The sequence below is a fragment of the Ornithodoros turicata genome, unplaced genomic scaffold (assembly GCF_037126465.1).
Source record: "Ornithodoros turicata isolate Travis unplaced genomic scaffold, ASM3712646v1 ctg00001110.1, whole genome shotgun sequence".
Lineage (NCBI taxonomy): Eukaryota > Metazoa > Arthropoda > Arachnida > Ixodida > Argasidae > Ornithodoros > Ornithodoros turicata.
The window spans coordinates 10,802-27,462 of NW_026999466.1; the positions used below are offsets into that span (position 1 = coordinate 10,802).

General features: G+C 45.5%; 1 protein-coding gene across 1 annotated transcript; it reads left to right on the forward strand.

The window, feature by feature from the left end:
• The first annotated feature begins 4,247 nt into the window (after positions 1 to 4,247).
• On the forward strand, positions 4,248 to 14,360 carry LOC135376462 (uncharacterized). The gene is made up of 4 exons (XM_064608977.1): positions 4,248 to 4,302; positions 6,293 to 6,347; positions 9,058 to 9,202; positions 14,168 to 14,360. Exons 2-4 carry the CDS (start codon positions 6,305 to 6,307, stop codon positions 14,304 to 14,306), a joined length of 327 nt encoding a protein of 108 aa, XP_064465047.1. The 5' UTR covers positions 4,248 to 4,302; positions 6,293 to 6,304; the 3' UTR covers positions 14,307 to 14,360.
• Positions 14,361 to 16,661: the final 2,301 nt, after the last annotated feature.

Below are 16,661 nucleotides of genomic sequence, written 5' to 3' on the forward strand. Positions count from 1 at the left end.
GATGCTCCAGGTTGCTCCAGGGGCAACACAACAACAACAACAACAACATAGATGAATGGATGATGATGATGTGGGATGTTTCCCTGCGTTGGGTGCAGGACCCTACCCCATTCCAAAGAGGTTCATATGAGAGGATGACGAGGGAAGGAAATCCCTACAGTTCGTGAAGGAGGGCGGTGGCCCTCAGAAAGGAAAGAAAAGCGTACAAATTATACAAAGTGCACTTTTTTTCTGATGCAGTATGTGTGTGTGTGTGCGTGTGCGTCGCTTCACCCACGTAGCCGATCCTCTCTTGTGGCCATTCGAAATGCTTCCACCGTCTGCAACAGAACATACTTCGATGGTTAAAGACAAGTAAAACGCAGGCGCTATACGATACATCACTGTTACGTTGACTTACCTTTCTTGCACTCAAGAAAACGTAACGGTGATGTATCGTATAGCGCCTGCGTTTTACTTGTCTTTAACCATCGAAGTATGTTCTGTTGCAGACGGTGGACGTTAACGTAAAGCCTTACGTAAACGTCGTAGAAAGTTAAGCCTGTACTCAAAAGTTCGGTTGTCATGCTCCTCAACGGCGAGGTTGCGGGCGAGAAAGCAAGGAGGAATGCACAGCGGAGGTCCCAGAAATTGTTGTCGCAAAAAGTAAATAACGGCTCCAAAGAGACCCAATATTCACTGACACTCTTTCACGCTCGTTCCTCGCGCTGCGATGTCGCGGCGACAATAGCCGCACGCCCTTTTGACGTCTCGCACCATGAACCATGTTCCATTTCATGTGCGCACTATGTTCTCAGTGCTGTATTGATCCCTGAGGTCGGCGCGATGTTTCCGCAACTGGTTCCTTCGCGAGCTGCAGCTTGCCTAAGTGGGGCCCATCATTGGCTAGAGGAACGAAGCCTCTCCCACCCCCAGCGCCTAGAATACGGTGTTCGTACGTTCGGTGGCGCAAGCACTGAAGAAGCCCAAGCCAAGTACCAGGACCTGGCAAAAAAAAAAGACAGGTACGTGTCTGTCACTGTCACCGCCGTTGGAAATTTGAATAGGAAGAATAGTCAACGGTCAACAGCAACCGCCGTAGTGTCCTCTTATGGGAGGATTCCGAAGATAATACCCCTCTCTACAACGCAAAGAGCCGTAGTGAAAATGTATCTGAGAGGCCTCTCAGGATTTTTTAAGAGGTCTGAGAGGACATTTTAAGAAATTCTGAGAGGTCTGAGAGGACCTCTCAAGCAGTCCTAAGAGGTCTGAGAGGGCCTTCTACGAAATTCTGAGGGGTCTGAGAGGACCTCTGAAGCAGTCCTAAGAGGTCTGAGAGGACCTTTTAAGAAATCTTGAAAGGTCTGGTAGGACCTTTCAGGCAGCACAGAGGGGTCTGAGAGGACCTCTTAGAGAAAATCTGGAAGACGTTGTATAATCATTCATGTAGCCCTGAGAGGTTTGGGGGAACCTCTCACACAGCTTTGCGACAGTGCGTCGTGCAACACCTCCCAGAGCAAGTTGCTACGTGTTTTCCGCGCCGCGGAACATGCTACCCCGTCCGCTTTGGAAAATAGATCGCAAGATTTCACGTGTTTGTGCATTATTCCTTCAAGGAACACATGCCGTGATAACCTTGTATTGCCTTCCCCCCTTGAAGCTATTGTTCTTGCAATCCGTGCATTATTGCACTGCACGTAAGTGGAAGCGTTTCGGCCAGTCGCCAGCGGTTGAATCAGTCTGTTTTGAAACGTTGAAGTGTGAGGACGTCGGCCGCGGATCTCAAGTAATTTGCGTTTTGTCTTCGGGATTGTAACTGTTTGTGAGGTATGTAGACGATGTCTCAAATATGCTTTTGTGATTGACAGCCATTCCTCTTCACTTTAGACTTTTGCTACTGTTCGCAGACACGCATTATGAGCGCCGATAGGAAGATTACCAACCACGTAACGTTACCAACGGCGCTGGGTACCAAACGGTGTGTTATATATTTCGATGCCTACACACTGACTTACAGTGACATTTTGAAGTTGTATTTCTTACAGATGAATCTCCTACGAAGTGACAGGTGGTGAGAACACAAGGTGGTGAGAACCCAATCTCTCCAGTTAGTTGGTGGCTTACGCAAGCAAGGGAAACTAGACGGTGCATCGCAAGTCCCGAAGTATACGTAAAACAGATGAACTTGATCACCAAGAAGCGGAGTTCCTCAAGAATATTTTTCACCGCCGCTGTACGGACATTGTGAATATGTGTCCCATGAGTTCACGCTTTGTGGAATACGACAGTATGTGTTGATGATGACTCGTACGCTTTCGTAGACATGTAAGTGCTAAATCTAGTTTCTGTTGGTGCAATTTACCGTTTCGTGTAGTTTCTTGCGAGCGATCCTTCAACAAATATTAGATATTCACAATTCTGTAAGACATTTGAAATAACTGTTACATAATCAGATAGCAGTGTGCATGCCTTGAGTGTATCTGTACAATCGAAGGAACTCAATATATGTGGAGTTTTGTGACATGTACTTGTCTGTATCTATGTCTGGTGTATCATAGCACTGTATGATTATACCACTCCGACGACAGGTGCAGCGTAGACGGTGAAATTGAACATTGATGTTCCGATGTCAGATCTGGGCATTAGCTTCTGAGAGGTCCTGTGAACCTGAGAGGTCCTCTCAACCTGAGAGGTCAGCCTGAGAGGTCCACAGGCCTGAGAGGACCTCTCAGCCTGAGAGGTCCTCTCAGTCCCACAACATATTAGACCTGAGAGGCCTCTCAGATACATTTTCACTAGGGAGCGCTGGGCAAATACGGCCGTTCTTCTCGTTTCTGAAGAATACGGATGCTTACACCGTCAAAAAACTGTTCTTCAAACTGTTGCAGTGGAATCGAACGTTATGCCACGCTCGTACGAAGCGGTCGAGCGTGTGTCAGTTTTAACAGACAACCCCTTTGTAATAATACATTTGTTCTAACAGTGCACATCCCACCCCCATGCACATTACTCTCATCTGTTTTTATTTCTGCTTTTGTTTTCCTTCGTCCCTCTCATTCTTCTGTCGTCATTTTATTTATGTCTTCCAATTATCTTCTATTTCCTTTCTAATTATGTACTTGTGGAATAGTAAGCTGACACATCGTTTGACTGACCTTTCCTATTTTGTGTGATAGCACGCTTGCATCAGCCTGGCTGATATTTAAGCGTATCTTTTGCTTTCTATTAAATATATACCCGCCTCGTCGTATATCCTCTCCTTATCTTTTTCTTTTGTGTTTTAATAATTATACCCCCCATTAGATCTTTACAGCAGCCATGGCTCGCGAAGCGACGCGAACAGTGCTTACATTATTTCACGATTAAGACAATCAGCGCTACGCAATTTATATTTGTCCATTTTCTCTCCATTATACCCGTTATCAAACGCTGACTACAGCTTTACTTCCTCATTAAATTTATTTTGCTTTTTATAATATTCAATAATAGGGACGATTTGCTTTATGGGAACTTTTTATTGGAGACAAGATTGGTCATATTAACGAGGCATGACTGCGCCTCACTTGTAAGACATGTAGCATATGTATAAAAACGAGCGGTAGGAATGGGCATGTACGCTGCAATAAATAACAACCACAACCTAGCTTGCCGAAATTACAAACACATTGCACAATCATTTAGTCACACTGCGCTCTCGCATATTGACACAGGTAATATTCCTACAATTTATAACGGCTCAAAGAACTACTAGTATGCATCACTGTACTGAGGATATGATATGAAATTGACCTAGTGACACTTGTGACGGGGTCCTAAAAACATTACTCGTGAAGTGTTCTATCGTGTTTCGTATGAGAACTACCTGTTGTGTTAAATGTAATGGAGTAACTAGCCGCCGTCGTGTTTTACCATTATACCTGACTGAGATCAAATCAACAAACGGGAGTTTCTGTTGAGTTTTTCCAGCGAGGAATATTCAAACATTGCAGGGTACGCAAGGAAGAATGTGAGCAGTATCTTTATACACCCTGTGCGTTGGTAATTCAGTCAGAAACAAACTCTTCGTTGGTTGAGCAAGAACATTCCATTAGGAAGCGACTTACCGTGTGGTATGCATTATTGGGAAAAGCCGACGAGATTGGCCCATTTTCACTGGCCAATGGAGCAGCGTCACGCGCCATATTCAGTTAATCGTACCCAATAAAGCATCAGCTACGCACTCTTTAAATAAGAAAAATAAGTTACGCCCACATACTGCTCAATATAATAGAGCAGCCGACCCCGCATCGGCAAAGGCATCGTAAAGCCATACAAGTACGTCCGGTAAGTCACTTTCAACTCTTCCGCTCCTTATAGGACGGGTTTCCTAGAAGTCAAACATTGTTTAGCTGCATGCGCAGTAGTCTGTATCAGAAATGCAGTGCAAGTCGCGATCATCGCCCTTTGAGTTCATTACGTTTAGCTGCGCGTACGGTGGCCATAATACACGAACAATAATTAATTGCAATTTCATACATCGACTTTCATTTTCAACGGTCAACAGTGGACAAACAACTGCTCAAGTATTCCGATGCACGGGTACCTATTCAAATATCTAGGCACTGAATATTTCCCACTTTTCGTGAAGGGTTGCGTTTACAGGCCTCGAGTCAGTTCTAGTTACGTTTCCTTCTAGAGTACAAAAGGGGAAGCTAAATGCCCGAGTACATACTTCACCTAACAAAACTGCTTTTTTTCCTATAAGAATATAAAGTAGGCCAGTAAAACGGACATAGAGGAGTAATTCACCCCACAGATTCATAATTATGGCAGAAATTGAATTTAAAGTACGTCGCAAAAAGCGACTGTGCGCAACGGCGGTGGAGAGTAGAGGCCTGCATGGGTCGACTTTTTCCTGCCCGAACCGGACCGCTCCTTCATGTTTTTATGCAGCCCGACCCTGTGAGTTGAGCAAGGCTCTGCCCGGTGACTCACCTAGCAGATCCAGGCCTATTATTGCAAGCTGTGACGTACGCGTTTCTAGCATTTATCAAACAAATTTATAAGCGAAGTTATATGAAGAGAAAACACTGTCACAAACATACAAAAACTGTCGGGTTAACACCACAACAGCACGAGGCCAAATTAAATCGAGAACGTACGTGGGCAAGCGCACTGTTACAGTTACACTGTCAGGTTTCCCTCGAGGTAGAGGATGGTGTCAACAAACTCGTTCTCCCAATCTCTACCTCTCTCACTAAGCTTTGCGAACTTGAGTGTCAAATACGTGAGGAGTCAGGTGCAATGTGAAGTTGCTTTGACAGTGTTATGAGGGGTCCAACCCTACGCACGATGCACTGTCCTTTGCATGTTTTTGCAAATATATGCACGGGAATGGCACAAGCACGTGATGATATGAGCTAATAGTCCTCAATTGTGTCGAAAACGCTGCGTGAACCGGTCGAACCTGCCTCTCGGAAACATTTTTGTCTGCCCGAGCTCGTCCCACCTCGCGGCGCTGACGTCTTTTGTTGGTCCGGGACCGGCCCGACCCACAGCGTTGTCGTATTTTTTTAGGCCTGACCTGGAGCCAATAACAAGCCGGGCCCGGCCCGCGGGCTGGGTGGGGGCCCGTGTCCGTGCAGGGCTCTAGTAGAGAGCAGTACCAGCCTGTGACCTTGCTCTGACGCAGCAATGTCCGCGCTCGCTGATTCGTTTAGAATATCATCCGCTAGTCAGCTTTTCAAGCACTGAGGAACCGTTGCCCAGAGGGAGGCTGCCTCGGGACAATGAAGTCCTTCATGCCCACGGTGACACTTACAATTTCTAATCCCCCCGAGGGAACAGGTTTAAGGACAGCAAACGAAGAAAGCCGTCATGCACAAAAAGGTAAAAACAGGCGCTGACATCGACTGACTGCGCAGACGCTATGACGTCATAAGTCATCCCTCCCGTCCTTGTTCTCCCCAGGGGGTGCGCCGAGCGTGAACCAGGGCAAGTGTGTTTGAGTACGTCCCTTTTTTTTTAAAGAAAAAAACTGCATCCATCAAAACATTTTATGCCGTTCGGCAAATTGGCGCCTATACTTTCTTCAGATGCCTTAGACTGAAAATATTTTGGATGGCCCTCTGTAGCGTTTGCTGGATGGGGGAGTAAACTAGAGGGGATGTACACATTATATTATATATATTATCATGTCTATTGCTCTTAAGGCTATTGCTATGTTACGATGTACTCGGTGCACTCATTCAGATCTGGAAGTTGTCTTCCTCTCGATAACTGACGTATAAATATGAGAAGACAATTGACGCTATTGTTTTTCTGCTTGTTACAGCATCCCATCAAGATGAAGTTGTGCGTGGTTGTCTTCGTTCTTGCCACTCTACTATGTAAGTAAAAAAAAAAAATCACACATGAAATGAGACGGCGACGTCGTTATCCCCGTTACAGGCTTATCCCGTTCTTCTTGTTTCAGTAAACACAAAGCTGGGAAATGGCTATATAGGGTGAAGCAGCCATTACAACCGCGAAACCTTTTCTTACATTCTTGTCGCGGTTAATGGAAACGCGCTCACTGGGGATGGTGTTTAGTTAAAATATCCGATGATTTTATGCTAAGTGCTCCGTGAGCAACAGCTAATGAGCAAGTAAAGTCATCTGGATTCCTACGCGACCAAGGGCAGGAGAAGTCAGCCAGGAAGGACGGGTCGCTATTCCACTCGGGAAGCAGTTGGACGTTTCACATGTGTATCGCGTAACTCTCCCGTAACTTCGATTTCTGGATGCTTTGCAGAAGTCTTCCGAAACGGTTTTAATTATCCCTCCTGCACGAACAGAAGCACGGTACTAATATTTGGTGCGACATGCGATTAAACATCACATATCTGCACATGCACACAGTTATTCGTTCCTGCAAGCTCGTTGTAAAGTTTGCATCGTTCCATACACATACGGTACGCAGTCGTGTATCTCGTACCCGGAATTCAATTAACCGGAGAGCCTGCCACCGCAATAGGAAGACTGGGAACGTTCCACTTCCCAAATGTTAGCATGTGTTCGCTTCATTCTCAAACGACTGCCCCATTTCTTTGGCAAAGCAGCGGTGAGCCTGTTTCGGTTCCAAGGCTGATTTCCCTTCATCCACAAGGCACTAGAGTGGAGTGTGGTCAGCGCTTTGGACCAAATATCGTGCATCCATCTTACGGAACCTGTCCGCAATGACAGGACCTTTGTGACCTTGAGTGCTACCTGCTGGTGCATGTATTGCCCTTCCTGACGTTTTACGACACTGCCATGTTGAACCTTTCTTCAGGCTACGAACAAGAGGCGCTTTCGGTAAATCAAAATTATTCAAGATTGGAATTCTGGACAACGCAAATTGCATACATCGTCAGCAAATCAAAACTATCACACATCCTGCTTCATCGATGTGCATATGTTGGGGTGCGGGAGAGATAACTTGGCCATTTCACGAATTGTGCCGTGGATGACGTCCTGTATCCCAGAGACTCTTTAACGGAAAGACTCCAAAATTCGCAGTCTCGTCTGCTTTCTTCAGGAGCCTGGCGTCGCTCAAAGTTTATGAGTACTACTCGGACTTCTCACCAATTTTAGATCTGACCGCCCTAGACCTTAACTTTCGTACGTCATCATTGTAACATCTGTTATCACATCATCTCATCTCATCCTGGCTCCAGTTGTGACGCTGCCAGAATAAGTGAGGCCAAAAGTGTCAAGCCGGTTTTTGTGACGACCGCCACCGCCGCCATGTCGTCTAGAATTTGAGGATAACTTTCAATGTTCATAGTTCCACTGAGAACCTCCAGCCGCAAATGTCTATACGACAAGAAGCAGCTAAATACGATGCAATCCGGAGGGTAGCAGTACACAATATGGCTACACGAACGAAGCTTCAACACTCCAAAGGACACATGTGTATCATTTGATATATAACAAAAAAAGTTTTTCCTTGCAGCACTGGGCGCGAAGGAAGCCATTGCTAAGTGTGATTAAGAACTTGTGAAAAGTTACGGGCAATCATAAAAATTCCTACCATGTAGAGTCCTGCATACTGTGCTATCGTTCGCTGACCGGGGTATACCGGTATCCCACAGTTAAGAATACACATGTTCAATATGCCAGACGTTAAGAATCCCAAATCGGCGCAGTCTAATGCCGGGACTGCCTATAATATGCGGGGATACTGAGTTGAGTTCAGCTTGAATGTGAAAAAAAGGTAGAAATTGGTTTTGTAACCTGTCGAATTCTGCTACTCCCATAAACAACCCCTAAATAAATTAACGCTACAGAAAGGAAAAAGAAAACTGAAAAGATGAAAGGAGAAAACATTAGGCCACCCGGTCAGCGAACTGTATGTGCACATGCGTAGCTGCATCCCCTAGAAGTGAAACTGAAAGGAATTGCGAGAAGCTGTAGCAGGAGACGAACTCGACGACACATGCCAAGAACGCGGTGCCAGAATACAGATTCGGAAATTTGACACGCTCACAGCTCACTATGAAGTTGACAAGTGCTGATAACGCTCCATCTCTTCTTGGTTTCCTATACACCCAGCACTTTGACTATATCGGATGTTCTATATTACGAAGTATGCAAACTTGAACCCACCTTGGTCTTAGTACAGCACTACATCCCGCGCGTATATAACTGGGGTGACCACAAGCTAACGAACGTCACTTGGTTTTGTGGTGCACCAGCGTGCCCACCCTGCTAAGCATAAATTCGCTAAATCGACTTCGAAACACGCGAATGAAACGCGCAAGCTGCTATGTGATACCTTACTTGGAAACACGGCCCCGGTATTCCGTGAAATGTGCTACTTTTGTTAAATCATTTGCAGATACTAGATAATATGCCACATAGGTACATGGTCATGCTTTGTGTTTAGTGACATTCTTTTATTCATTGTGCTACCCTCCTCTATAATGCCTTCGAGGCCCTGAGTGTACGTGAATAAATTAATAAACAAACAATGCTCAACATCATAGGTGTCAGTAAATTTTTGTTAGGATAGTGATTTCATCACCTCTGTGGTCATAAGTACACTTGTTCATAATATGTATATTTTTTTATTCGCAGCGGTTGCCTTCTCCGAATGCCCGGGAGAGCTGAAATTCCTTGCGATTATGGGATGTGCGCTCGAAGCGAAGGAAGATCCTAAGCTCCAAGCCGCCTTCGGGGACAAGGATTTATCAAACCCTGCTTTCGTTAAGGCAACATGCTGGTATGCACATGATCTTGATATATACATACGCATATTTTCAATTGCCCCGTAGTACGTAGCGGTGTACGGTCCGATAATGAAAACCATACTTCTGGGAAAACTTCAAAAATTGAATAGGAACATCATATTATAGCACACCTCACATGCAGACTGGGAAGAAAATTGGACTAACAACTGCGTAATCATACACGAATGTATTCTGCGCACACCTGCAAATTACATATGCGCTAATCGTCAGCGGCTCCGTAATGGAATATGCATATAAAATGGTTAAAAAGCAAGTGAGCTCGAGCTAAGATGCATGACGAAAACCCGAGACTGGGAAAAAGACGAAAGACAGACGACACAATACAATGACTTTGTGTTGTGTCGTCTGTCTTTTGTCTTTTTCCCAGTCTCGGGTTTTCGTTATGGAATATGTATCACCGGGCCTACCGTTAATGCCACACCAAGAAAAAAGCCGTCTAACTACCGTTCTACTCTCGACATACATCAGTTCTGGGTCCACGAATCTTTCTGTACTGAATCTTATGCGTATGTAGTAGGCACCAACGACAAATCTCACAGAAGCTCTAACATACGTTATTTGAAAGTTGCGCAAACGTATATCAAACAATGGGCTCAGAGTAGGCGGCCTACCAGTGGCCCAGCAGCAGTCGGCGCGGGCGGAGAGCGCCATTGTTGGTCATCGTTTGGGTTCCTGGTTTTCAGCGATTATATTTTCTTAAATTCCGTGTGAAAGAATGCAGGTATTTTAAAAGCTGGAAGCAATGGTCATGCTTGCCAGCTGGACATTCCAGAGAGTGCACTTGTTAACGGTTTAATCGCCTTCGCCGAACGCATTAAGATGTTTCTAGTGGACGACTATATGCCGTTTTCAGTGAATACTCTAGTCAAGAACCCTTATCGTCATTGGCTGTCCTTCCGTGGAAAAGTCAAATATGAGAATGCCATTCGTTTTCGTTTTCTCTGGGAGGATGTGTTGCATGAAGTTGGCCGGGATGCCTTTGGAGTAGAGAAAACAAAAACTGACATCAAAGAGAGCGACAAATAGTTGTCCCGGACAGATCACTTTGCCGTATGTCGGTGATGTCATGAAAACCGTAACGTTGGTCATGAGGGATGACCAAAAGTGAAGCCTTAGGGTCTTTGCTTATGTTGTTATTTTGTTTCGGTGTCCACGCACCGAATTAAAAATGCAAGTTTATTGAGAGCATACACTGAGTGGTTAGTGGTTCTGGAGCGAAAGGCTAAACAGATAGAGAGAGGTGGTAGACCCCCATCTGTTGTAATTGCAACAGCGCAATAACAACAAGAGCTTTATTGTGATATGATGAATATGGAGTTTCACCGCAAAGGGAGATTATCTACCCCATTGCTGGTGGTGATGTGGAGAATGAAATAACGAGTCCCTTCACAATAAGGATCCAAGTCCTATGGAGTTCAAAGAGGTAAAAATAGAGAAAATAGATTTGAAGGCAGAGGGGGGGGGGGGGGGTATGTTTAATAGAGTTAAAGAAAAAACGGAAATGTCATCCAGGCTATTGCCAGCTTGCTATTCCGAAAAAGAAACTGAAAAATTAACAAAAAGAAAGAAACAGAAAGGAACTGAGAAGAAACAAAAGAAATAAAGGAAATGAAGAAATGAAAGAAAAACAGGCACGGAGTGCAGTGCAGTACAGGCACGAAAGAAAGTTCCAAGAATGTCCAGTCAGAGGGCAGACGCAAGGCGTCTTTTAACAAGCGGAGCAGGGCTGTGGTAATGTCCCACTGAGTAGGCCGAGGGACGGCCGAGTAGGGTGGCCATGGACAATGTGTTGCGGCCCAGCTGTATTAGACAGCGATGGAGGGCTTGCCGTTAGGGAATGTGCTGCTGGCAGTGCAGAAGACAATGAGGAATGTCGGCCACCTCACCACAGCTGGAACACAAGGGGGAGCTGGATTGGCCAATTTTGTAAAAAAGCAATGGGGTGCAGGCAAGGTTGGGACGGAGGTGGCGCAGCAATGATTCCTCCTGACGACTGCAGCGACACGCATGAAATGCACGTCGATGGACTGCACGTGACTGTTGTAGGCGACGGCCTGAGATCTAAATGCTTGAGCACGGGCTGCACACCGGCGGCGAATAGCTCAAGATAAAGAAAAGATCTTCCCGGAACAGCACCGCAAGCGGTACTGCCCCGACGACCTTGTTATCGGCCGCGCGTTCAAAGACACGGCCCACCCAGGGGCGGACCTCGTTATCAAAGGGCCCTTCTCCAAATACGAAGGACCGGCTCTCTTTCGCCTCCCTCCACCGCAATACGCGGATTTGAAGGGAGACCAGAGCATAATGGCAAGCCGAAAGTATAAGTGGTGGACGTGCAGAGGCAGGAGTAGCAGCTGCGGCGGCTCGTCTTGCAGCCGCGTGTGCGCGTGTGTTACCGGTCAGGCCCACATGACTGGGCACCCATTGAAGGGACAAAGCATGACCATTGGCACGGAGTGTGTTATACATCTGAATGATCATGCTGGGTATATCCTGTATGAGCGGGCCGACATCAAGCGGAGGAGGGACGCCTTTCTGTCGGTGAGGACGACCCATTTCCCAGGTGACAGGTCAGTAATGTATTCTAGGGCGGTAAGAATGGCGAACAGTTCAGCCTCGGTGGACGACATGGGGTAGGGCAGTTTGTAGGCCTGTGTTTGTAGGGCAGAGGATTCGTGGGACGGATTTTGCCAGGGACCAACCAATTTTTAGAGAAAGAGGGGACGAGAGTCCAGGTGATTGAGAGACCCGGAGAGTGCGGTTTGGGAAGGTTGGTCAAATAAACCTTGTAGTAGAACATGTGATTCCCAACATTCACAAACACAGAAGAACAGCAAGAGGGAAACAGTATGTGAAAATGTGCTTCGAAAGAGAAATATTTGGTAAAACACATCCATTGCTAGTATAGGCGCAGCGGTGTTTCGTTAACCTCCTTTAATGTTCGTCCATGGTGACAAAGCCTCTGAGTTTTCTGGATGTGTTCGCCAGCGAAGACTTTTAGTATAGCGTATGCTGTCGCCTTTGCGTAGGTACGGGATTTGCGTTGGTGGTTCTGCGCAATGTACGAAACTCTATTTCTGTTATGGGCGTTCGCAGAACCTTCAACGATGTATACGATGCCCTTACGTACTTACGATGTACTAAGGCTCTGTATTGGGTCGCGTAACATTCAGTTATTTGCTTGGCATTGCTTGTTTCTGACTGTGGAGCGAAGGAATTTCTTGGCTGACTTGCTGGTGAGGAATGCAAGGTGATGCACGTAAGATCAGGCAGGCTGGTCCGCACGTGGTGGTAGATTTTGCTTGAAGAGTTATTTGTTGTTGATGTTTCTTTCCTTTTCTTTTTTTCATATTCTGCAGCCACACCCTTTAGACGGTAACGAAGAAATATCTAGACGCGAAATAATCCGGGTTTTCGAAATGGGCTCGAAGGTGTGATTTATACTTCCCTATTTTTCACATATTTGCGCGGCTGCAGTGTATGACGCACTGCACATAAAAATACCAAACTTACATTACCGGAAAGCTGATTTCACGACAAACAAAATGACATATTGCTAATGCGAAACTTCCAAAAGACGCTACTCAGAACGTACCTGAATACAACAGTAGAGTGAACGTCCGAGCAACTTTGCCATTTTTTACATACGGATGGGATTTCGTGGAGCATTTTAGTTCACCTCTGTCCTCCATGTTGAAAACAAGAAAACAATCATCACGATTTCTTCTAGGCGTCTGGTCTCCACCGGGAGCGGCCGAACTTCGGGAAAAGGAAAAGCGCGATAAAAGCAAGTTCTACCTAACTTCACGCTCAGTATTTTTACCTGGGCAATGAATGAACATAGAGACTTTAAACAAACAGCTTCGTCACCTGGAGATATCAGCCAACAGCATCTAATTCTCCAAGCAAGATCTGGGACCGTCCTTAAACGAAGCTGGAGTTTATAATGGAAACTAGAGACAACATCGATTATTTTATATTTTTTGATCAGTGTAATTGCACCTTTTCTAAGCATACCGCTCTCCTTTTAATGAAAGTAAGTTTTTTGTTATATGTTATAATGCTGTTATATGTAGTTTCGAGCTTTACACAACAAGGTAATGAGACAAGTGTTCCTGAATAGTCCCCTAGTGGTTCGTGATAGATCTGACGGTATTTGGTTCTCTAGCTGGTTCGGTAACGGACGGTTGCGAAATCACAGTCCTAAGAACTTTTATGTGCTGTTTTCATTACTGGTTGCGGTTTAAATTTAACGATGATGTTCCTCTTTGTGTATTGTTGTCGTAAAAATAGTTGTAGCAACTGTAATTGACAGATAATTGCAATATTCTTTATGCGATTTCAACCGTTTGTGCTGGAAAAATGCATAAGTATAATCTAAGTACACTATTATGCGTGGTATTAGGGGGATGTTCAGTATATCGCTATTCCATAGCAGGAAGAGGTTGCGCCAAGAACACATACCTGAGCTGCTCCCATTCAATGGTACGACGGTCAGAGGTACTATTACTGAGATGGACATACTTTATACTGTGTTCAAAGCAGCTTTCTAATAACAAATTAATGAAAAATGTTGATGAAGCACTCGAAGTTCATGCCCATAAAGATAAGGATAAGGATAAGTTTGCAAGGATAAACTTATTTCTTGGATTTTAATGACATATGCAAAACTAAAATCTACCAGGATAAGCACGGAACATGTCTTCGCGACCTCCATAACACTTCGATTCTTTACATACGATCTACTACAAGGGTGAACGAAATCTCGCTGACAGGTTCCTGTTGACATGAGATGCACACCAGAAAGCGACAACGCATCGTTTAATAAAGCTTGTGAACATGAGGAAGTAGTGTTGAAGTACTGTTTGCAGTAAGAAACACCCCCTGCGCCTTGTCGGTTAAAATGATGAACTCTTACATATTGTCTTTGTCCACAGTACGCGGGACGCAGTAGAGACGTGCATGCGGTCCACTCTGGAGGGTGAATGCGCACCCTATGCTGATGAATTGGTCGACAGTCTCAACTACGAGCTGAAGAAAGAATTTGGCGACCTGTCCTGCGACTTGGAATGCTAAAAAGCAAACCGCACGGATAGTAACACGGTGCATGAAATAAATTGCTGCACTTGACGTAAAAGAGTTGATGTATTTAATAGAATTACTGGTCATCTTCGCCTTACGGTGTAAGCCTTAGTAACCAATGAAAGATGTCCATCTAATCATATCATGCTCTATTTTCCCAGATGACACGTATACTGCTCTTCATTTGGACCTGTGTAGAGGTTCCTGTCGTGAATAGGATTCTGGTTCAGTTATTCCATGTTAGCGCCGCGAAGCAAATGTGGCTCTGAGCGGAGTGGAAGGGTGGTTGGTATGCGTCCTGGGCTGGATTCAGGAGGAACATTAGAACCTCAGATAGCACAGCCGGATTCCCAGTCTTCAGCACGACCTTGGCTGAGGCCTATTCTAGGGTAACCTATGTGCGCACACTGTTAGCCAAATGCCATATCTGCTCCCTTTCATATCAGATAACAAGCTATAGAAATTGCCTGCAAGATGGTGCGCGAATTTACGGGTCGGTAAGTTACGACAAAGGAGGCAAAGTACGGCAAGTTACCACCAAGTCATTTACGCGTCCTTCCAATTTCTTCAGATGTATTCCTGTCTATATGTAGAATGTCCGAAGCAAGTCAGAAAAAGAAAAGTGTAGGGAAAAAGTGTAGGGATAGGGAAAGGTGTAGGGAAGAACGTGTTGGGGTTACTAAGATCCGCATGTCCTTCCGAATTTCTCGGGAGTTTGAGGCTGTAGTGGCTTTCAGTTCCGTTCTCGCTGGGCGGCTACGTCCACGGCAATGCCCGCGCTCAAAATTTTAATTACCTTTCAGGGTATAGATCACCTGTGCAATAAATGTCGTCATGTCACCCTGGCAGCACAAACCATCAGGGAAAAGAGTGGGAACGCAATGGGGGCTTCGCCTCCTGTACGGTCGATACTGCCCGACTGGATTTCAACGGGGTGGGGACGGAGGAGGTAGAGCGCAAGAGAAGATAACTTGGTCCCCAGACGGTGGCCTGATCATTTCTCGGTCTGGTCTGGTTTTGGTCATCTGACCAAGAATATAGGATCGCTCCCCGATGCTGCTCTGATCATTTCCCGATAATCAGTCACATGACCAGGGTGCGGCAACGAATTTCTCTTCTCAGACGGTCAGGCGCCGACTGTGGCAATAACGTGACCCACAGCTCCGAATCTGGCCAATGTTGAACATGAGAGAACTGATGTTCTGAGGCTGGAACAACATAGAAGGGACAATCACATACAAGGCCTCAAGTTGCCTTAGAAATTAACGATGAAAGATGAAAGTCACTGAAAAGGTTAGCCAGCTGTAGGACACGAATCCACATCTTCTGGATTATCGGTCCAGAGCTCTACCAATTGAGCTAAGCTAACACGCCTTCTCAGCGACTTCCAGGGTGCGTCATCTGAAGGGACAAGCCAGTCACTGTCTCTCACTCATCTTCCTTTCACTCTTACATTTTTTGCACACTCATACACACATTCATACGACAGGGATCCACGCAAGCGGCAAATGTTGAACATGAGAGAACTGATGTTCTGAGGCTGGAACAACATAGAAGGGACAATCACATACAAGGCCTCAAGTTACCTTAGAAATTAACGATGAAAGATGAAAGTCACTGAAAAGGTTAGCCAGCTGTAGGACACGAATCCACATCTTCTGGATTACCGGTCCAGAGCTCTACCAATTGAGCTAAGCTAACACTCCTTCTCAGCGACTTCCAGGGTGCGTCATCTGAAGGGACAAGCCAGTCACTGTCTCTCACTTATCTTCCTTTCACTCTGATATTTTTTGCACACTCATACACACATTCATACGACAGGGATCGACGTAAGCGGCAAATGTTAAACATGAGAGAACTGATGTCCTGAGGCTGGAACAACATAGAAGGGACAATCACATACAAGGCCTCAAGTTGCCTTAGAAATTAACGATGAAAGATTAAAGTCACTGAAAAGGTTAGCCAGCTGTCGGACTCGAATCTGCATCTTCTGTATTACCGGTCCAGGGCTCTACCAATTGAGCTAAGCTAACACGCCTTCTCAGCGACTTCCAGGGTGCGTCACTACAATTATGACATGCGTCATACGTATTCTCGAGGTGTTACACATGTTCCATATCAGTGTTGGGGGTAACTCGTTACCGAGCTCGATATTTTATTCGGTAACTTTTAGCTTAGCTCGTTGCTTTTGAGCTCCAGTCACTTGTCCAGGAAATTGGAGAAAGTTCCTTGTGTTAGATTCTCGTCTACAAACATATCAGGCTACGTCGTCCGTTCCGTATGACTTGAGATAAAAGCAACGTGCACGCCGGCGACACGTGCACGGCGCGTCTGACATCATTGTTGAAA

What these genes read in the sequence shown, in the direction of transcription:
- LOC135376462 (XM_064608977.1), top strand. Translation starts at nt 6,305, where the DNA reads ATGAAGTTGTGCGTGGTTGTCTTCGTTCTTGCCACTCTACTAT. An exon ending in CGTTCTTGCCACTCTACTAT is followed by an intron (nt 6,348 to 9,057) that starts GTAAGTAAAAAA and finishes TTTTATTCGCAG; the next exon opens with CGGTTGCCTTCTCCGAATGC. An exon ending in TTCGTTAAGGCAACATGCTG is followed by an intron (nt 9,203 to 14,167) that starts GTATGCACATGA and finishes CTTTGTCCACAG; the next exon opens with TACGCGGGACGCAGTAGAGA.